This window comes from Bicyclus anynana, chromosome 20 (assembly GCF_947172395.1).
Source record: "Bicyclus anynana chromosome 20, ilBicAnyn1.1, whole genome shotgun sequence".
NCBI lineage: Eukaryota > Metazoa > Arthropoda > Insecta > Lepidoptera > Nymphalidae > Bicyclus > Bicyclus anynana.
The window spans coordinates 2,243,440-2,266,487 of NC_069102.1; the positions used below are offsets into that span (position 1 = coordinate 2,243,440).

Sequence of the window (23,048 nt, forward strand, 5' to 3'; positions counted from 1 at the left end):
AAATACCGCCATACAACGCTTTTCACCTAGTGTATGCAAATACTTGCTTACACAAAGCGAAAGGTCGTGATTTATGTCGAATTTCTTTTTTCATAACAAACGGGTTGGATTTTAAAATAGATCTTTGTGCTCTATGGAATAATGTTTATTCCTTTAAGGCTTTATAGCACAACAGATTTTTGCCTATCTCGCTTTTAAAAATTGCTTTAAATGATAATTTGAATCAACTTGTATGGGTCAGGCTCAGGGGTCTACAAATGAAAATGAATCTGGCTACTGGAGACATGACTCTTCATGTAGGAAAAAAAATACTTTTTATACTTGGACATTTGAGGATCGGCTAGGCTATTCACTAATTTTGAGTGGATAAAGGTACACGAAATTTACCAACTACAACTAAAACTAGCTATCAATATAGTGATTTTGTATTTACCTACTAACCAGCGTGTCTCCCGTTATGATTTTCGTAAGTAATGGGCTGTACGAAATACGCGGTTAATAAATATGGGTTGTTATTGATTTGATGTTAATTATATTAGCTGACATTATTCTTAGTGAATAGGCCTGCTGGACCTACTACTCACACCTGCTAGGAGCATACGATGACAAACTTTGATCCTTGATATTATGAGGCATGTCTTGGTTCATAGGTAGGTACCAACTCGTAGATCATTGGTAGGTACTGTTTATTAATAAAAGCGGAACTTGGATGATTAGAATTCAATCATTTAATTCTACCCCTTAAGTTTTATGGTTACAGTGGGTCACAGAACTTCAAGAGGTCACTTTCGTGCGCCTCAGTTGCGATGTGCTGGTAACATGTCTAATACCTAGTATAAAATCTTTGGTTGATGTAGGTACTTACCTACTTCAGCTGTATCTGTTTTTTTTGCTAATTTCTACAGCCTGTTATTATTAGGCTAGAATTACTCAGATTCTTGATTTTTCAATTATAGCTATTTGCGTAAAATTACTTACGTGAATTCTCTCAAATCTCAAAAGATTGCGCAGTTCCTGAATCGTTTTTCTAATGGGTAATTGTTCAAACTCAAACGCCTTGTATTATTTACATTCGCACGACCGTTAACACTTACCCAAGTTGCTTGCCTAATAATGACCGATGACGCTATGAGAAATGGTCTATTCACAGGAAATAGTATGTGAATTGTATTATGCCTACTGGAAACAATGGAGTGGAAATACAGAGGCCATAATGGATAACTTCTTGGTTGCAAAATTCAAAATTATTCAAGTGGAAAACAGGTAGGTACTAAACTGTAGACTGCGTAACTTTGAATTCACCCATTCTCCCATTATTTGTTTGGTCTATGTTATCAATCAGAAATCGTATCAGATTGGTAAGATTATCATCAGCGTTGGTCCTAGGAAAGGTGTTTTGAATTTTGAATTTCGTTTAGCAGTTTTCTAATACCACGTTCAACATTGCATTCGATCAAATCAACATTGCATTTGATCGTGAGAGAGCGGCTTTACCCTTTTCCTATACGGATTAGCTGCCTCTATGACGTTTGACACGAATTTGTGTCCGTTTTTCAAATTATACTTGCAAACGCCCGCGACTCGTCCTTGTTTATAGGACATGTCGTAATTTTGTATGGGGGCTGGGCCTTTATTCCGAGTGTCAAGGAAGCAGAACCAATTATTTTTATCTTAAAAGAACATAAAATACAGGGAATTTTTTTAAACTATTTCTAAAAAATGTATTTTTTTCATTAGTTGACAACATTAATTAAGAATTTTTATCATGGCAACATGCTCGCAGTTCACACCCTGACAGATGATCTTCGCGTAGTCGCGTTCGTTTAAGGCATTTTTAAAGCAAATTGGACTGTTTTGTTTCATGCTTCTCTGTCTATTAATTGATGTTTATTTTTAACTTGTGTCATATTGACATTTGACAATATTACATGACATTGGCAGCTTACACCGGATATGAATTCAATTCCAGGTGTTTTTATTGGCTGTTTTGAACACTGTCACTGCATTGTCTCTATGTTTAATTTGTACACAAGGGAGCGAAACGAAAAATATTTATCTAATTAATGCGGGTTCCAAAAATTCTGAATATTATTTTCTAAACAGCAATTTGTATCTTCTATCCGTAAAAAATACGATCGATTTGCTTATAAATAATAGAGGCCCATTTTGGGACATGTTTTTTATCAAAATCCGTTGAGTAGTTCAGTGTCTAAATGCGAGGTGAAGTGCAAACAAAAACACTTTTTTTTACTTTTGTAACACCAATCAAAGTGTCTAACCTCAGGACTGCTACAGATAATTTCTTCAATAAATGATATTTAACGACCTCCGTGGCTCAGTGGATTTACAATACGGAGGCCCTGTGTTCGATTCCCGGCTGGGCTGACTGAGGTTTTCTTAATTAGTCCATGTCTGGCTGGTGGGAGGCTTCGGCCGTGGCTAGTTACCACCCTACCGGCACAGACGTACCGCCAAGCGATTTAGCGTTCCAGTACGATGTCGTGTGGATTTTCATCCAACTCTAAACAAGTTAGCTCGCTCCCATCTTAGATTGCATCACAACTTCTCATTAGGTGAGATTGTAGTTAAAACCTAACTTGTAAAGAATAAAAAAAAATACAGAAAGTTATCACAATAAAAAAATTTATTATCTATATAACATAACATCGGACCGTAACCGTGGATGAAACGATAGTATATTACAAAATATGCGTATATTATACGATACATGGCTTGTTGTTTGTATGGTGATGTTTGATTCATACACAGTTTTGACACTTGACAAAATATCCTAATAAATAAGTAACAAAAACAGTAATAATTTAATTTTTTTTTTTCACTAACTAAATCAATAAAGATTAACAGGCTGTATGCCCAGCAACCTTTGCCTGTAAAAAATAGATTATAAATAAAAGTAATGACTATTGAAATCACACTCTTACTTGCAAGTAGATGAATGAAACAATAAGAGTTCATAAAATGGACCCAGTCTAGTTTACTACTCCCAATGGCGTGCCAAAGTTAAAATGGAATATGTCTAACAGTGGAATTCAGACATTGTGAGGGCGCCCCTAGGGGATCGTTTACCCGCTGAGTGTCGAATTTAAACTCTTCAGTTTAGTTTACTACTCCCAATGGCGTGCCAAAGTTAAAATGGAATAATTGGAATATGTCTAACAGTGGAATTCAGACATTGTGAGGGCGCCCCTAGGGAATCGTTTACCCGCTGAGTGTCGAATTTAAACTCTTCAGTTTAGTTTACTACTCCCAATGGCGTACCAAAGTTAAAATGGAATATGTCTAACAGTGGAATACAGACATTGTGGGGGCGCCCCAAGGGGAACGTTCACTCGCTGAGTGTCGAATTAATACTCTCATGTTTGAGGATTCGACACTCAGCTGGTGAATGGTCCCCTGGGGGTACCCCTACAACTTCAATGAATTCCACAGTAAATAGCAATCTAACAAATCGCAAGACTAGATGTACACTTGAATGATAGTACATATAACATGGTTATAGGAAACCCCCAGACATTGACATGATATTTCTTCTTTCAATGCATAGAGGGTAAATTACGTAGAATTTTACAAAAATATTTTGGACAATATGTATAATATATATATAATCGGATGCAATCTTTATGACGTCTCCGAAATGAGCAGCGCGCGGAGTGATGCCCCACCGCTGCCCCGCTACGTTACCGCTGACACCTAAAATCTTGTATTGCACAGCTTAACGCACCATGTTTTTTAACGTCATAAAAATTGCTTCCGACTATACTAAATTGTCACTTCTTCACTAAAAATGATGATATTTTAAAGAAATTCAATAGAATACATTTTAATATTCAAATTTCAAACTGTGTATGAACCAATATGATACCTGTCCTCTGAAGACATATGACTATAAGGGTGTCTACACACATTCAATAATATAGTCAATATTATTACTGACTGTGTACATGTTCCCTAATATATTAAAAATAAATGTGATGACAATATTATTTATATTTATCAGTCCTAGACTAAAAATACAATTTCAAGAAATTAAAAAAGCAATTGGAGACATGACTGAATGAAAAAAAAAACGATGTTTATACAATAAAATGTACTTAGATAACAAACTTAGTTTACATAGGACTCGAAATTTCAAACTAAATATAAATTCGAAATCATTATATACAAATATAATTTCGCAATTTCTTTCAATAACTCATTAAAATTTTTAGGTGTTTTTGTGATTTTTTAAAGGTTTTATGTAGGTATATAGTTCAAGAATAGAAAAAAAATTTCAAGTAAAATCAACCTAATATACCTTAAATTAGAGATTAAATTTGTATTAATACACTATTTAATAGTACAGATATCCTTTAAAATGAAGTGCATTAGGTAGACTTAGCAAAACTATTTTATAGTTTTTGAGGTCTTCTATAAAAAACTTCAGTAAGTTGTAGGCCAATATTTAAAAAAAGATAAATTAAAAAAAAAATAAACGGTTTATACAACAATAACAGTTTTATGTTAAAATACCCATTGACCTCTTATAATAAAAGGACGCACAATCATGTAAAAAATTTCACTTAAAACTGGCCAATTTTGCTTTGACAGTTTTAGGATTATTGGTAAAGAAAATTATACCTAAAAGCTTTTAAATATAGTCCATTAATCAATAAAATCCCAAATTCAACCTTAAGCATTGAGTTTAAGGTTAAATTTGCAAATGCGACTACTTGAATTGAGTGCCAAGAAGTTGTGTTTGGCACTCATTGAGTAAGGACATTTTTTGGTCGCTGATTGTGCATCCACTTTTTAATGGGAGACCGATGTGAATACCCATGAAATAAGTTATCTAGATATTTTCGTCACATATACCTACTGCAAAAACGCTATGAATTCCATAAAAATAATCATTATAAATTATTAAAAATCCATACCAGATGGATGTATTTACAACACATTAAAATAATTTAATTTTGAAATATATGAATTCGAGTCGAAGCATTTTATACATTATTGTGATTATTATAGAAAAATATATTTAGTCACATCACTTTTAATGTGAAACATAATTTTAAATTTGTATGCTTGTTATTTTGTTTTACGATTTCTGACCCCAGCTTAGATTGTTAAAAAAAAAGTAATTAATATTTATTACAATTTTTTGTTAATTAAAGTTTGCTATATATTTGTTATTGTATTCTGTTATGTTACCATTAAGTACAGTAAAACTATTAAAGGAAATAAACCACATAATTAAGGCAACTGATCAATGAGCAGGAAATATAAATTACTGCATAATTATAAACTTAAATTTCTTTTTCATGATAATCCAGTTGTTGTTAGTTCAAATACTGAGGTATTTGTAATTTTAATTTTTAACTAATTTTTGCTTCAAACAGAGAAATTAGGCTTTACGCTAAACATAGGCAGAAAAAGAACACAAAACAGCTGCAAACAAAAAAAAATTAACATAAACATGGTAATCCCTATGTTTGTGTTTCAAACTACAGAAAGTCCATTTAACTCTGCATGTAGTGGTAAGTCGATAGACCAAGTGTGTTTGTGTGTATAAACTTCAGTTTTACACACTATATACTGTCTAAATTCTTGTCTGTATACCTTACCCATGCAAGACTAAACAGACTTCTTTAAGTAGATAAACAAGTTACCGATGAGCTTCACATTGAAAGTGAGGTGATCTCTTTGAGTCAGAGGCCAGGTATCGTTGCTGTGTGTATGTTTGTGTGTGTGTTTACATGAAATCGTCGTAATCGTCGTCGTAGTTGCCGTATGCGTCATATTGATTGAGGTGAGCCTGGAAATAATAATAAAAAAAAATGTATACAAGCAAGTAAAAACTCTCATTTGTCGTCAATAGCGATTGCGATTGGTACAAGCTAGCACAACTGTCAAAGCAAAGCTGAACTGGGTCCGCTAGTTTAAATATAAAGTAAAGTTCATTAGTCTAGTGGTTAGCCTTTGTATGGGTTGTTATTTTATTATTTTTTTAAAAGATTATTTGCCATACCTTTTTTTAATATAATAAAAGATTATTTTCATATTTTTTTTTAATATCCCCATTCCCATCCAACTAGTCGGGAAAGACTGTGCTAGGAGTGGGTACGATACGTGGGTACAACGCTCAATCGCCAACCATTAGTGAACAAGTGCGGAAAACGCCCAGGAAAGAAGATGGGGTAATGAGGTCTTGACTTTGTCAACGTCTTGTGGTTAAAGTGCTCACTTGGGTTACAAAATATTGAGCCTTTAATAGATAAGAGGGGATTTGATAAGACAAATATCTAAGCATTCCATGGATTCCAACATTGACATCTCACCTTGAGATTACATGGTTACATGTATGAGATATTATAGTGCCATGGGACGGTAGACCAACATGACCAATGAAAGATCAGGCGCAGGATCGACGGCTTAACGTGCTCCCGACGCACAAGGGTATACTAACAACGCCAACTTCCTAACTCCAGGAAAGACTGACCAGCCAGACCAGATTTTCCTTGTATAAAAAATCCCAATAACATATTTTTTTATTAGCCTGACCTGGGAATCTGGACTTAACCACTTAAACACAGAACCAATGAGGCAGTTAAATACTCTTTTAAAGAGCAAGGCCTTGGGATGGCCGATTAAAATGATAATTCTCTAATTTCCTAAAAAGTTTAGTCTAGTACTTACATTATCGCCTTCCACTTTTAATTTGGCCTTTCCTTTGCCCTTGTTGGGCTTCTTTGACTTTTCATTCTTTTCTGCCTTCTGTTTCTCAATGTAAAGGTTGTCCACTGTCAATTTTATCCTTTTTATGTCAGCAGATGCCACTGTCAAAAAAAAATGCAATGATTTACAGATAAATAAACTTAAGTCTAAACTGACTCAATAAATAATAATATGCTATACTAGTAAATTAAACATTTATTTGATACTCAATATAGCATAATTAAAAAAAAAAAAAAAAGATTGTCCAGAGGGCGCTATATTCAATTTAAATGTTGAAATCACAAACAATTTACTTACACAAATTAAAAATGATAAACTATATATAGATAAATAGTTTAAAAGATATACATATACACATAGTAACTTGTCAAAAAAAAATTATTAAATAAATAGAATGCAATCTTTGAAAACAAAAAATACTTGTAGGTAATTTTGAGTAAGTTCGAATTTGGTCTGGGGCATGCACCTCCAACTTTCATGTAAAAAAAACAAAATATCATGGGTCTCAAACAGTGAGGAAAACACATCGTGAGGAAACCTGCATACCAGAGAATTTTCTTAATTCTCTGCGTGTGTGAAGTCTGCCGATCCGCATTGGGCCAGTATGGTTGACTATTGGCCTAACCCCTCTCATTTAGAGAGGACTCGAGCTCAGCAGTGAGCAGAATATGGGTTGATAATGGCGATGATGATGAATTTTGAACTTACTTTGTAAAATAATATTTTTGACCAGTTCATCAACAAAGGCGGGGAACTCCTCCCTGTTCTTGTACAAGTTGATTTTAGTGCAGAGCAAGTCGGCAAACTCTGTGAACTCCTCCTTTGTGGTGGGGTTGAAGCCGTCCAGCTTGCCCGAACCACCACTCTCTATGCCTGGAAAAATATTCATGAAATACAGTGTAAGCTCCATGATTTTTATTTTTCATTTAAAAAAAAAAAATTCAGCGAATGGTCTGTTGGCATGACTCTGTCACTCAATTTAAAGACAAACTCGCTAAAACGGCGAAATCACATGGCTTTTATTGGTTTAGCTTGCTTTCCATATAATGATACACTTTATAGCGTTACACCCACTCTATAACAACAATTAACTAATAAAAAGGTAGAATTTAATTTGCTGAAATTAGTGAAAACCATGCAGCTCTCTATGTTTTTTTGTCGCTTTATTAGCCTAGCCCTAATAAACAAAATATTTTTTTTAAGAAATTTGTGATGATTCACGATAATAGTACATATTATGAACGTCATAAGGCAACTGTCACCTTACCCATGCTATCTGAAAAACATTAAGATATAAGCTAAAGTTATTACCAAATGTTTCCATGGCAAGCCTCAAATCAGACTCCTCCTGCAATTTCTGGCGCCGGAGCTTCTCTGCAGCCTTCTGTTCTGGCGTCAATTCCTCCTCCTTCTCAGCCGCTTGCTCTAGACGCTATAACATAAAACAAAAATCAAGTTAGTACAGTTGTAAAACACATTACAGTCCACATTCAACATTGCATTTAGGTAAAACTAGTAATAAGTTTTGTCTATTTATATTTTTTTAAATATATGTATATGTTTAAAACCTCCTTAGTGGTATCTTGCTTTGGATCATTAGGTCCTGGGTTATTATTTGGATTATTAAGTGGTGGGTTGTCATTAAGCCCAGAGTTTGGTTATGAAATATTGAGCTTTTTGTTCATCCATAAAATTCTCAGATGCAGTCTGAAAGTTATGGATTTAGTCATGTTTTTTTATTTTGTATAAGCAAGACGACAGATCCTTCGCTCACGAGCCAGACTGGTTACTGGCAGGCTGCGATCACACTGTGGTGTTAAGCTTCAAGCTAATATTAGCTTTTTATTAACATGCCGTTAACTTGACTTGACTTGATTGCTAACTCAAGAAGGCTCACAGTCATTCAGCGGGCGATAGATCGAGCTATGCTTGGGTTCGCGCTGGCCGACACTCACACATGCAAACTGTGTCGACGCATACATCATAGTTTCTCTGCGTGATCGAATGAAAGGATATCCGTAGAAGATTCAAAATCACCGACATAGCTCAGTCGCGAAGTTGAAGAGGGTTTCAGGGAGCCGCTGGTGTTTGGAAGTCTATACAAGAAGTCTTTGTCCAGCAGTGGATGTCCATCAACTAATATTGATGATGATTATGATGATGATGATGATGATGATGATAATGATGATAACATACCGTATGTATTGTTGTTATTTTACCTCAGCAAGGTAAACGCATAGCGAGACAATTTATGGTGACAGACTGACAGTTGTGTATATAGGTAAGTATATACTAATTCATATCTATTACTAGTTCCCGTTCCCGTAGGAATACGGGGATAATATATATCTTAGACCTTATACCTATAGCCTTCCTCGATAAATGGACTAACATTGAAAGAATTTTTAAATCGGACAGTAGTTCCTGAGATTAGCGCGTTCAAACAAACAAACTCTTCAGCTTTAAAAGTATAGATTTTTTAAACAATACACACACATGAGTAGCCCCAATAAGCCCCAAAGCCCCGTAAGCGTATAGCTTGTATTATACTCGTCGGTACTATATATACTACAAATAGATACTTAAATAATGTATATTTACACCCAGATACTGGAAAATACCCATGTTCATCACACAAATATTTTCCAGTTGTGGGAATCGAACCCACGCCCGTGGATACAGGAAGCAGACTGTCAACTTGACACTTGTAGCTTTAAACACACAGCCTTATATTCTAAACAAGTCAACGCTATCGTAAGCTAAGCACGAAGTCAGCAGCTTGTAAATACCGCCATACAACGCTTTTCACCTAGTGTATGCAAATACTTGCTTACACAAAGCGAAAGGTCGTGATTTATGTCGAATTTCTTTTTTCATAACAAACGGGTTGGATTTTAAAATAGATCTTTGTGCTCTATGGAATAATGTTTATTCCTTTAAGGCTTTATAGCACAACAGATTTTTGCCTATCTCGCTTTTAAAAATTGCTTTAAATGATAATTTGAATCAACTTGTATGGGTCAGGCTCAGGGGTCTACAAATGAAAATGAATCTGGCTACTGGAGACATGACTCTTCATGTAGGAAAAAAAATACTTTTTATACTTGGACATTTGAGGATCGGCTAGGCTATTCACTAATTTTGAGTGGATAAAGGTACACGAAATTTACCAACTACAACTAAAACTAGCTATCAATATAGTGATTTTGTATTTACCTACTAACCAGCGTGTCTCCCGTTATGATTTTCGTAAGTAATGGGCTGTACGAAATACGCGGTTAATAAATATGGGTTGTTATTGATTTGATGTTAATTATATTAGCTGACATTATTCTTAGTGAATAGGCCTGCTGGACCTACTACTCACACCTGCTAGGAGCATACGATGACAAACTTTGATCCTTGATATTATGAGGCATGTCTTGGTTCATAGGTAGGTACCAACTCGTAGATCATTGGTAGGTACTGTTTATTAATAAAAGCGGAACTTGGATGATTAGAATTCAATCATTTAATTCTACCCCTTAAGTTTTATGGTTACAGTGGGTCACAGAACTTCAAGAGGTCACTTTCGTGCGCCTCAGTTGCGATGTGCTGGTAACATGTCTAATACCTAGTATAAAATCTTTGGTTGATGTAGGTACTTACCTACTTCAGCTGTATCTGTTTTTTTTGCTAATTTCTACAGCCTGTTATTATTAGGCTAGAATTACTCAGATTCTTGATTTTTCAATTATAGCTATTTGCGTAAAATTACTTACGTGAATTCTCTCAAATCTCAAAAGATTGCGCAGTTCCTGAATCGTTTTTCTAATGGGTAATTGTTCAAACTCAAACGCCTTGTATTATTTACATTCGCACGACCGTTAACACTTACCCAAGTTGCTTGCCTAATAATGACCGATGACGCTATGAGAAATGGTCTATTCACAGGAAATAGTATGTGAATTGTATTATGCCTACTGGAAACAATGGAGTGGAAATACAGAGGCCATAATGGATAACTTCTTGGTTGCAAAATTCAAAATTATTCAAGTGGAAAACAGGTAGGTACTAAACTGTAGACTGCGTAACTTTGAATTCACCCATTCTCCCATTATTTGTTTGGTCTATGTTATCAATTCAAAAATCGTATCAGATTGGTAAGATTATCATCAGCGTTGGTCCTAGGAAAGGTGTTTTGAATTTTGAATTTCATTTAGCAGTTTTCTCATACCACGTTCAACATTGCATTCAATCAAATCAATATTGCATTTGATCGTGAGAGAGCGGCTTTACCCTTTTCCTATACGGATTGGCTGTCTCAATGACCACGTCCGTTCTTCAAATTATACTTGCAGACGCCCGCGATTCTTCCTCGTTTTTAGTACATGTTTTAATTTTGTATGGAGGCTGGGCCTTTATTCCGAGTATCAAGTATGCTTACTTTACAACCAATTATTTTAATCTTAAAATAACATAAAATACAGGGCATTTTTTTTAAAACTATTTATATAAAATGTAATTTTTTCATTAGCTGACAACATTAATTAGGAATTATATCATGGCAACATGCTCGTAATTCACACCCTGACAGATTGTCAGTGATCTTCGCGTAGTCGCGTTCGTTCTAAAGCAATATATGGAATTGTTTTGTTTCATGCTTCTCTGTCTATTAATTGATGTTTATTTTTAACTTGTGTCATATTGACTTTGACAATATTACATGACATTGACAGCTTACACCGGATATGAATTCAATTCCAGGTGTTTTTATTGGCTGTTTTGAACACTTTCACTGCATTGTCTATGTTTAATTTGTAGACAAGCGAGCGAAACAAAAAAAATATTTATCTAATTAATGCGGGTTCCAAAAATTCTGAAAATTATTTTCTAAACAGCAATTAGTATCTTCTATCCGTAAAAATACGATCGACTTGCTTATAAATAATAGAGGCCCATTTTAGGACATGTTTTTTTATCAAGTTCAGTGTCTAAATGGGACATAAACTCTTTTTTTTTTACTTTTGTAACACCAACCAAACTGTCTGACCTCAGGACTGCTACAGATAATTTCTTCAATAAATGATATTTAACGACCTCCGTGGCTCAGTGGATTTACAATACGGAGGCCCTGTGTTCGATTCCCGGCTGGGCTGACTGAGGTTTTCTTAATTAGTCCATGTCTGGCTGGTGGGAGGCTTCGGCCGTGGCTAGTTACCACCCTACCCGCACAGATGTACCGGCAAGCGATTTAGCGTTCCAGTACGATGTCGTGTGGATTTTCATCCAACTCTGAACAAGTTAGCTCGCTTCCATCTACACTTACCATAATTAACTTGTAAACAATAAAAAAAAATACAGAAAAATATCACAATAAAAAAATTTATTATCTATATAACATAACATCGGACCGTAACCGTGGATGAAACGATAGTATATTACAAAATATGCGTATATTATACGATACATGGCTTGTTGTTTGTATGGTGATGTTTGATTCATACACAGTTTAGACACTTGACAAAATATCCTAATAAATTAGTAACAAAAACAGTATTATTTTAATTTTTTTTTTCACTAACTAAATCAATAAAGGTTAACAGGCTGTATGCCCAGCAACCTTTGCCTGTAAAAAATAGATTATAAATAAAAGTAATGACTATTGAAATCACACTCTTACTTGCAACTAGATAAATGAAACAATTCAGTTCATAAAATTAACCATTGGACCCAGTCTAAGTCTAAGTCTAGACGTAAAAAGGAATATGTCTAACAGTGGAATTCAGACATTGTGGGGCGCCCCCAGGGGATCATTCACCCGCTGAGTGTCGAATTTAAACTCTTCAGTCTAGTTTACTACTCCCAATGGCGTGCCAAAGTTAAAATGGAATTTGTCTAACAGTGGAATTCAGACATTGTGGGAGCGCCCCTAGGGGATTGTTCACCCGCTGAGAATCAAAGTAAAACTCTCATGTTTGAGAATTCAACACTAAGCGGGTGAATGGTCCCCTGGGGGTACCCCTACAACGACTGAATTCCACTGTAAATAGCAATCTAACAAATCGTAAGACTAGATGTACACTTGAATGATAGTACATATAACATGATTATAGGAAACCCTCAGACATTGACATGATATTTCTTCTTTCAATGCATAGAGGGTAAATTACGTAGTCCAAAGAATTTTACAAAAATATTTTGGACAATATATATAATCGGATGCAATCTTTATGACGTCTCCGAAATGAGCAGCGCGCGGAGTGATGCCCCACCGCCGCCGCTACGTTACCGCTGACACCTAAAATCTTGTATTGCACAGCTTGTTTGACCATGTAACGTCATAAAAATTGTCACTTCTTCACTAAAAATAATGATATTTTAAAGAAATTCAATAGAATACATTTTAATGTTCAAATTTCAAACTGTGTATGAACCAATATGATACCTGTCCTCTGAAGACATATGACTATAAGGGTGTCTACACACATTCAATAATATAGTCAATATTATTACTGACTGTGTGCATGTTCCCTAATATATTAAAAATAAATGTGATGACAATATTATTTATTATTAATTTATCAGTCCTAGACTAAAAATACAATTTCAAGAAATTAAAAAAGCAATTGGAGACATGACTGAATGAAAAAAAACGAGGTTATACAATAAAATGTACTTAGATAACAAACTTAGTTTACATAGGACTCGAAATTTCAAAGTAAATATAAATTCAAAATCATTATATACAAATTTAATTTTGCAATTTCTTTCAATAACTTATTAAAATTTTTAGGTGTTTTTGTGATATTTTTAAAGGTTTTATGTAGGTATATAGTTCAAGAATAGAAAAAAAAACATGGTAAAATCAACCTAATACACCTTAAGTTAGAGATTAAATTTGTATTAATACACTATTTGATAGTACAGATATCCTTTAAAATGAGTTGCATTAGGTAGACTTTGCAAAACTATTTTATAGTTTTTGAGGTCTTCTATAAAAAACTTCAGTAAGTTGTAGGCCAATATTTAAAAAGATAAATTAAAAAAAAAACGGTTTATACAACAATAGTTTTATGTTGAATTACCTATTGATCTCTTATAATAAAAGTACGCACAATCATGTAGAAAATTTCACTTAAAACTGGCCAATTTTGCTTTGACAGTTTTAGGATTATTGGTAAAGAAAATTATACCTAAAAGCTTTTAAATATAGACCATTAATCAATAAAATCCCAAATTCAACCTCAAGCATTGAGTTTAAGGTTAAATTTGCAAATGAAGAAGAAGAAGAAGAAGAAGAAGAAGTTGTGTTTGGCACTCATTGAGTAAGGACATTTTTTGGTCGCTGATTGTGCATCCACTTTTTAATGGGAGACCGATGTGAATACCCATGAATACCATAAGTTATCTAGATATTTTCGTCACATATACCTACTGCAAAAACGCTATGAATTCCATAAAAATAATCATAAATTATTAAAAATCCATACCAGATGGATGTATTTACAACACATTAAAATAATTTAATTTTGAAATATATGAATTCGAGTCGAAGCATTTTATATACATTATTGTGATTATTATAGAAAAATATATTTAGTCACATCACTTTTAATGTCAAACATAATTTTAAATTTGTATGCTTGTTATTTTGTTTTACGATTTCTGATCCCAGCTTAGATTGTTAAAAAAAAAGTAATTAATATTTATTACAATTTTTTATTAATTAAAGTTTGCTATATATTTGTTATTGTATTCTGTAATGTTACCATTAAGTACAGTAAAACTATTATAGGAAACAAACCACATAATTAAGGCAACTGATTAATTAGCAGGAAATAGTTAGTACAATAATAATTAATACTTGATTCCCAGCTTACACCGATCAACCTCTATAAAAGTGTGTCTTCCTTACCACGTGACATTGGCGAAGTAAATTGTACCCAATTGGTACAGCAGCAAGCCATATAATCAAAAATTGAATTGAAATACTGAGGTATTCGAAATTTTAGTTTTTAACTAATTTTTGCTTCAAACAGAGAAATTAGGCTTTACGCTAAACATAGGCAAAGAAAGAACACAAAACAGCTGCAAACAAAAAAAAAATTAACAAAAACATGGTAGTCCCTATGTTTGTGTTTCCAAACTACAGAAAGTCCATTTACCTCTGCATGTATAAACTTCAGTTTTACACACTGTGAACTGTCTAACTCTTGTCTGTAAACCTTACCCATACATGCAAGACTAAACAGACTTCCAAAAGTAGATAAACAAGTTACCGATGAGTTTCACATTGAAAGTGATGTGATCTCTTTGAGTCAGAGGCCAGGTATCGTTGCTGTGTGTATGTATGTTTGTGTGTTTACATGAAATCGTCGTAATCGTCGTCGTAGTTGCCGTATGCGTCATATTGGTTGAGATGAGCCTGGAAATAATAATAAAAAAAATGTATACAAGCGAGTAAAAACTCTGTTTGTCGCCAATAGCTTTCTTGCGATTGGTACAAGCTAGCACAACTTACAAAGCAAAGTTTAAAAAGTAAAGTTCATTAGTCTAGTGCAGAGTTTCCCAAACTTTTATTCTCATTTAACTGGTTCCAGTGGACCAGCTGCTAAATTTATATCACAGTTTTCCTGGGAGTGACCTTGGATTCTAAACTTCAGTGGGGTGCTCATATAGAAAAACTGTCAGGTAAACTCAGCTCAGCTGCTTTTGCAGTGAGAAAAATAAGACAGTTTACTGATGTTGATACAGCTAGACTTGTTTATTTTGCGTACTTTCACAGCGTAATGTCTTACGGTATTTTGTTGTGGGGCAAGGCTGCTGATATACATTCTATATTTGTACTTCAAAAAAGAGCAATTCGAGCAATATATCAACTAAAATCACGCGAGTCCCTTCGTCAAAAGTTTAAAGAAATAGGCATTTTAACAGTAGCCTGTCAGTATATATATAACAGTATAGTTTATGTGAGACAAAATATTAATTTGTACAAACGAAAAGGAGATCTAAACCCACGTCTTACTAGACACGGGCATAAGTTAGTTATTTCTGCATATCGTCTCCAAAGAGTTAAAAAATCTTTTGTGGGTTTGGGTGTACTCTTCTATAACAAGATCCCCAAGACTGTGATGGACTTGCCAATGCACAACTTTAAGCAATGTGTTAAAAAACATTTACTTAGTCGAGGTTACTACACTATTGATGAGTTCCTTAACGACAAAGGTGCTTGGAGGCCATTGGATCAGCTTCCACCTTCACACAGGAAATAAAACTATAAGAAATTGTAATTTAATTGTTATCAAATGTAAATTGTAATACTGTATGACTTTTTCAAAAGAGCAACTGTTGAGTTTCTTGCCGGTATCTTCTCAGCAGAACCTGCCTTCCGAACCGGTGGTAGAATCTTTACAAATAGTCAACTGACGTGTCAAAAGTGCTTGTAAACTGAGCCTACTTGAAATAAATGAATTTTGAATTTTTTTTTTTTTTTTTTTTATATCCAAAATTCAAAAAAGTAATTAGATTCACCTATGGAAATTTTTGTTGCAGCTAAAACAACAGCCACCAATACAAAACAGTTTTAAAAAAAAAGTGAATTGATTAGGTACTAAGTAAATTAATTGATTGTGCTGTGTGACATAAAAAAAAGTAAAATTATCCAGGCAAGAAGTTATTTCAGCCAACTTTAATTTTTGACATCTATTCACAGCACAAGGAAGCAATCAATTCACAATTACTTATTTTATTTAGAAAATTCCCCATTTGGTATGAAATCAGAAGAAATTTTGTAGACCCCCGCTTACGAATCTTGAACCCCCATCAATGTCACGTCAACATAGACCCCCGCTGAGTCTTCCGTAGACCCCTATGGGTCTACCTGGACCACTTTGGGAATAGATGGTCTAGTGGTTAGCCTTTGCATGGATAGTTATGGATAATGAGGATGTACAACGGCCAACCATTAGTGGCCAAGTGCGGTAAAGGCCCAGGAAGATGAGGTAATGAGGTTGAAGTGCTCACTTGGGGGACAAAATATTGAGCCTTTAATCGATAAGAGGGGATTTGAATCTAAACTAGATTTGTTTCCAGAGAGACAAATATCTTAGGATTCCATAGATTCACCGTGCGGGTACCGGGTTCATTGCTAGGTAGAGAGAAAAACTCCGAGCAGAGTCCTGAACTTGTGACTACATAAATGTTCCCAACTGAAATGTTTTTTCGGCCACAGCTGCCAACATTAACATCTCACCATGAGATTACATGGTTACATGTACGTAGGGGATATCATAGGGCCGTGTGATGTGATGTGACGGTAGACCAACATGACCAATAAAGATCAGGCGCAGGATCGACGGCTTTACGTGCTCCCGAGGCACAGGGGTATACTAACACCGCCAACTTCCTAACTCCAGGAAAGACTGACCAGCCAGACCAGATTATCCTAGTAAGAAAAATCCCAATAACATATTTTTTTTACTAGTCTGACCTGGAAATCGAACCCTGGACCGCATAACTCGTAGCTGAACCATTTAACCACAGAACCAATGAGGCAGTTAGATACTCTTTTAAAGAGCGAGGCCTGGCCCTGACGGTAGTGAAAAGACAGCAGTGCCTCGGCCTTGGGATGGCTGATTAAAATGATAATTCTCTAATTTCCTAAAAAGTTTAGTCTAGTACTTACATTATCGCCTTCCACTTTTAATTTGGCCTTTCCTTTGCCCTTGTTGGGCTTCTTTGACTTTTCATTCTTTTCTGCCTTCTGTTTCTCAATGTAAAGGTTGTCCACTGTCAATTTTATTCTTTTTATGTCAGCAGATGCCACTGTCAAAAAAAAAAATGCAATGATTTATAGATAAATAAACTTAAGTCTAAACTGACTCAATCTATACTTATAATAAATCTGTAGAGAGGTCAATTCTGTACATGAAATATATTTCCAAAATAACTATTAGGGGGTGATTAGTGATCGATACTGATGCCAAAAATGCAATCAGTAAAATTTTTGTCTGTCTGTCTGTATGTTCTTTATAGAAACAAAAACTACTCGACGGATCTTAACGAAACTTGGTATAATTATTCTACATACTCCTGGGCAGGTTATAGTATACTTTTCATTACGCTACGATCAATAGGAACAGGGCAGTGAAGAGAAATGTTGAGAAAACGGGAGAAGTTACTCCATTTTTTAAGCTTCCGTCGCAAGTACAGCCTTAATGGTTAAAGCTACATAGAAATCATGTATGACGGAAATGTTCTCCTTAAAATTATTTAAAAAAAACACAATAGCATATATATGTCTATCTTTTATGGTTGACTCACGATAACACGTGTAACTCCCGACAGCTTAGCAGTTCGGAGCTTTCTAATTATATTTGTCTACTCTTATGTTTATAACACTCATCACTCATCCCTAATAAAAAAGTTAACATTATTACCTATTCAATAAAAAAATAATCATAAAAATTGGTAGCGAAACACCAAAGTTATACATGAAATACGCTAAGCCATACGCGCCTGAATACTAATTCATGCTTTAAGGATTATTTTTGTGTAACGGTTGCCGCGCTCGACGCGACTAGCGGTGGGAGGAAAAAATAGGCGTATAAATAAAGAAGTGTAGTCTTAATGAGTAGGGTAGGGGTAGGGTAGGGTAGGGATAGGGTAGTGGTAGGGTAGGAGTAGGGTTGGGATAGGGTAGGGTAGGGGTGGGGTAGAGGTAGGTTAGGGTAGAGTAGGATAGGGGTAGTTGAAAGTTTACAACGACTTTCACGCGGACGAAGTCGCGGGCGTCCGCTAGTAAATAATAATATGCTATACCAGTAAATTAAACATTTATTTGATCACTCAATATAGAATAATTAAAAAAAAAAAAGATTGTCCAGAGGGCGCTATATTCAATTTAAATGTTGAAATCACAAACAATTTACTTACACAAATTAAAAATGATAAACTATATATAGATAAATAGTTTAAAAGATATACATATACACACACATAGTAACTTGTCAAAAAAAAATTAATAAATAAATAGAATGCAATCTTTGAAAACAAAAAATACTTGTAGGTAATTTTGAGTAAGTTCGAATTTGGTCTGGGGCATACACCTCCAACTTTCATTTAAAAAAAACAAAATATCATGGGACTCAAACAGTGAGGAAAACACATCGTGAGGAAACCTGCATACCAGAGAATTTTCTTAATTCTCTGCGTGTGTGAAGTCTGTCGATCCGCATTGGGCCAGCGTGGTTGACTATTAGCCTAACCCCTCTCATTCTGAGAGGACTCAAGCTCAGCAGTGAGCCGAATATGTGTTCATAATGATGATGATGAACTTTGAACTTACTTTGTAAAATAATATTTTTGACCAGTTCATCAACAAAGGCGGGGAACTCCTCCCTGTTCTTGTACAAGTTGATTTTAGTGCAGAGCAAGTCGGCAAACTCTGTGAACTCCTCCTTTGTGGTGGGGTTGAAGCCGTCCAGCTTGCCCGAGCCACCACTCTCTATGCCTGGAAAAACATTAGAGAAATACAGTGAAAGTTCCATGTAACGTGGTTTTTCTTTGCAATCTGTTATTAAAAAAAAACATTCAGCGAATGGTCTGTTGGCATGACTCTGTCACTCGATTTAAATGGCGAAATCACATAGCTTTTATTGGTTTAGCTTGCTTTCCATATAATGATACACTTTATAGCGTTACACCCACTCTATAACAACAATTAACTAATAAAAAGATACAATTTAATTTACTGAAATTACTGAAAACCGCGCAGCTCTGTATGTTCTTTTGTCGCTTTATTAGCCTAGCCCTAATAAACAAAATATTTTTTTTAAGAAATTTGTGATGATTCACGATAATAGTACATATTATGAACGTCATAAGGCAACTGTCACCTTACCCATGCTATCTCAAAAACACTAAGATATAAGCTAAAGTTATTACCAAATGTTTCCATGGCAAGCCTCAAATCAGACTCCTCCTGCAATTTCTGGCGCCGGAGCTTCTCTGCAGCCTTCTGTTCTGGCGTCAATTCCTCCTCCTTCTCAGCCGCTTGCTCTAGACGCTATAACATAAAACAAAAATCAAGTTAGTACAGTTGTAAGACACATTACAGTCCACATTCAACATTGCATTTAGGTAAAACTAGTAATAAGAATTGTCTATTTATTAAATATATGTTTAAAACCTCCTTAGTGGTATTGTGCTTTTAGTCCTGGGTTATTATTAGGATTATTAAGTGGTGGGTTGTCATTAAGCCCAGGGTTTGGTTATGAAATATTGAGCTTTTTGTTCATCCATAAAATTCTCAGTTGCAGTCTGAAAGTTATGGATTTAGTCATGTTTTTTTATTTTGTATAAGCAAGAGCTTGGCTGCAATCACGCCTGGTAAGCGATGATGCAGCCTATGGTGGAACACACTTGCCTAGAAAATGCCTATTCACTCTTGACTTTAGGATACCCATACACAGATATGTGTTACATCCACCTCTGTAGAATGTTACATTATCTGACCATTATCTTACATTGATAGTATTTATTACAGAGTCAGACTCTAGCCCGCCAACCAATATTAGACCAGCCTGATGGGTAGAGTAAAATAAGCTACAAATCACCTCTCCTAAAAGGGAAGCCTGGTACTGCAGGGGGGTATTAAAATAGGCTGATAGTGCTGACATTTGAAACCACTTTGACATTCATTAGCCAAGATAAGACAAGAAGAAAAGATTTATTTCCAATTAATATTATTGCATCTAATCATAATATTTATTGTATTCAATAATATCAGGATGATTCAAAATGCATTTTCAAGAAGTCCATTTTAAGTCACTGATAATTAAACATTTAATACATTATTGAAAAGAATTGGTAACTAACAAACATTGTCTTGTAATAAACCAAGTTCTATATAAGCCTTACTTCATATAAAAAATTGACAAACAGCCCTGAATCACATAACTCTTAAACTAAAGCTCTGCCACAAACTGTTCAAAGTAATTTGACATGTCTACTCAGTGATTATGTGCCTACATCAGTTTATTCAAGTTTTTGGCCATTTCGAGAGTTCATCTTAGTATTTTTATTTACCACTTCTGTATAAGAGTCAACAAAAAAAAAAAAAATAATTATTAAAATCATCAAGTTGTTATCGAGTTTTAGCTTTACATACTAACAGCTTTTATTTATATAATAGCATATTATGCATCATGGTTCCTTCCACATAGTTCCTGTTCCTGTGGGAATACAGGAATTCAAGGAATTCCTAAAAAATACAAATAGTTGACAAGTCCAGACTCAGAGATTTCTTCTCTGCCACATGATGGACTATGGAACTGCAATCAATCTGTGGCATGCGAAGATATTCATCCAATGAATAAATGTTATGACCAAATGAACTAACTAAAAATAACCATGTGGTTAGTCTGTATGCTGTGAAGTGGGTGTGAGAGGATTACCAGCTAAGTCTCTTTATAACTGGCTTATAGACCTTAGCCTCACTAGAACTGCCACTGCCACTGCCAGTTCTATATTGGGTAGGGTAGGTAAAGGTATCCAAAGCTGCTCTAGTAGGTTTAGCTAAACAGGGAGAACAACACAAGCAGAGAATGAGAGTGATGTACAATTCAATTCTACTTTACGGCTTTCATTTTTGCCATCTGGGTATGGTTTATCTCCCCAGTTTTGAGTAGATAGACAAGTTATATAGGAGGTTGTTCAGTGTAGGCTGACAAGTAGTAATAATTGACTGTCAAGGTATTTCTAAACCCTACACCTGTAGGTCACAAGTCCAGGTCTTCTCTCTGCCACACAATGGACCCACCATGGATATCACAAATACTTACAAATGATGTGGCTGTCTATTAGTAAAATAATTTTCAAATTTGGTTCAGTAGACTCAGAGGTTACAACCTGAAATCTTTACCTCTTTGTAATATTTATAGATATAAATTAAGTAATTATCGAGACCTTTTGCCGTGGAGACCCTTGGGCCTTGGAGTCGCAGTGCCAAAAAATTTTTCCGTACCATTTCACCACGGCTTGTTGCCTCGACTGGTGACAGAAGGGCTGGCTCATTTTTTGCGCAAAGGATCAGCCTGGCTGTCCAACGCGGAAATGCAGCCAGTATTCTTGCCACTATTCCACGTGGGCATGATTTGTATAGTTATTAGGATAAGTTAGCTTAAGTTCCTTATTGTATTCTTTCTCAATAAAAAAAAAAAATAGTAATTATCTATACTATTAGGAATGTAATAAATATAACATACACAGTGCAACATATTGGTGGTAAATTACATTATTGTACAAGATATTCATTATGTTGAAATGACATAATATGAATATGTTAATAAATATTACACAAACTTTAATTTCGACACATACTGAATCGTAATGCAGTTTAGATAGTAGGTTTTACAGATAGTGACATTGACATGTAGGTACATAAGTTTTACCAACCTCTTTTTCAGCGATTTTTTCAAGTATTTTCTTTTTAGGCTTCGTTGGTAAGGGAGTCGGAGTGCTCTCCTTTTTCTCCTCATCTTTCTTCTCTTCCTCCTCGTCCTCCCAGCTGTCCTGTAAAGTGAGCTGACGTCAACACGTAGACAGGTTGAGGTTATGTCCTTCAATCACAATATAAATCAATATGTCGGTATTACGATAAGTTACAGAGCGATTTCAATAATTTGGCAGCTGTTTCGGTTACCTTGACAGTATCATCCTCGTCCTCTCCTTCCCATTTGTTGGATGATGTCAACGTGGTCGGGAGTTTTGGTTCGAAGTTGTCTGCATCTGCGAAAATACACACGTAAAACCCATCGATCCTAAATCACAACATTAATCACAAGAAAACGATACGCACCCCACGACACGTCCATGATTGCGGACGTTTATTGCACTGATCTAAATTTGCTTACTTTTCACGTGAAAGACAAAATCAGACAAGGCGCACAACTTGCTGGATTTTCAACACAAGATGTCTCCCGAATCGACAAATTTTTCCTAACAATAACAATTCTCAGGCGAATTTCGTCAAACGATAGAGACTTTTCTGCATTGAACACGACTGAATTGGAAAGAGGTAAACAAATGACATAATTTCAAGGAGTTTTCAACGGAGTTATAATCAGAATTTGTTACGCAAAAATATGACTCCATCGCAAACGATAATTTCCGAATCACTAAAATTTTCAATATGGCTGCCTGACAAGTGACAGCTTCGTGTTGTAATGCCATTACAAAAAATAAAATATCAAAGATCGGACAAGAAAAAGTTCGTGATGAAACTAAACTAAAAGTAGTAATTAAGTAAAGTGAAATTAAATAAATTTTTA

At 34.9% G+C, this 23,048-nt stretch overlaps 2 protein-coding genes across 3 annotated transcripts; both read right to left on the reverse strand.

Moving 5' to 3' along the window:
• Positions 1-3,888: 3,888 nt before the first annotated feature.
• Positions 3,889-8,197, reverse strand: LOC128199218 (eukaryotic translation initiation factor 3 subunit J-like). Its single transcript, XM_052887744.1, has 4 exons — positions 8,047-8,197; positions 7,444-7,608; positions 6,697-6,836; positions 3,889-5,815 (listed from the first exon to the last, which is right to left on the reverse strand). The coding sequence occupies exons 1-4, from the start codon at positions 8,057-8,059 to the stop codon at positions 5,753-5,755; spliced, it is 381 nt and encodes a 126-aa protein (XP_052743704.1). The 5' UTR covers positions 8,060-8,197; the 3' UTR covers positions 3,889-5,752.
• Positions 8,198-12,083: 3,886 nt separating this feature from the next.
• On the reverse strand, positions 12,084-22,907 carry LOC112054705 (eukaryotic translation initiation factor 3 subunit J). 2 transcript variants are annotated; one of them, XM_052887743.1, is made up of 7 exons: positions 22,577-22,907; positions 22,421-22,506; positions 22,174-22,302; positions 19,663-19,783; positions 19,064-19,228; positions 17,402-17,541; positions 12,084-15,142 (listed from the first exon to the last, which is right to left on the reverse strand). In XM_052887743.1, the coding sequence occupies exons 1-7, from the start codon at positions 22,590-22,592 to the stop codon at positions 15,080-15,082; spliced, it is 720 nt and encodes a 239-aa protein (XP_052743703.1). In that variant the 5' UTR covers positions 22,593-22,907; the 3' UTR covers positions 12,084-15,079. The 2 variants fall into 2 exon arrangements, with proteins under 2 accessions (XP_052743703.1, XP_023950340.1); XM_024094572.2 differs by having other exon boundaries at positions 22,174-22,290; positions 22,577-22,904.
• Positions 22,908-23,048: the final 141 nt, after the last annotated feature.

What these genes read in the sequence shown, in the direction of transcription:
- LOC128199218 (XM_052887744.1), bottom strand. An exon ending in CAAAAATATTATTTTACAAA is followed by an intron (nt 6,837 to 7,443) that starts GTAAGTTCAAAA and finishes TTTTTTTGACAG; the next exon opens with TGGCATCTGCTGACATAAAA. An exon ending in TAAAAGTGGAAGGCGATAAT is followed by an intron (nt 5,816 to 6,696) that starts GTAAGTACTAGA and finishes TATTATTTCCAG; the next exon opens with GCTCACCTCAATCAATATGA.
- LOC112054705 (XM_052887743.1), bottom strand. An exon ending in ACGAGGATGATACTGTCAAG is followed by an intron (nt 22,303 to 22,420) that starts GTAACCGAAACA and finishes TGTTGACGTCAG; the next exon opens with CTCACTTTACAGGACAGCTG. An exon ending in GCTTGCCATGGAAACATTTG is followed by an intron (nt 19,229 to 19,662) that starts GTAATAACTTTA and finishes ATGTTTTTCCAG; the next exon opens with GCATAGAGAGTGGTGGCTCG.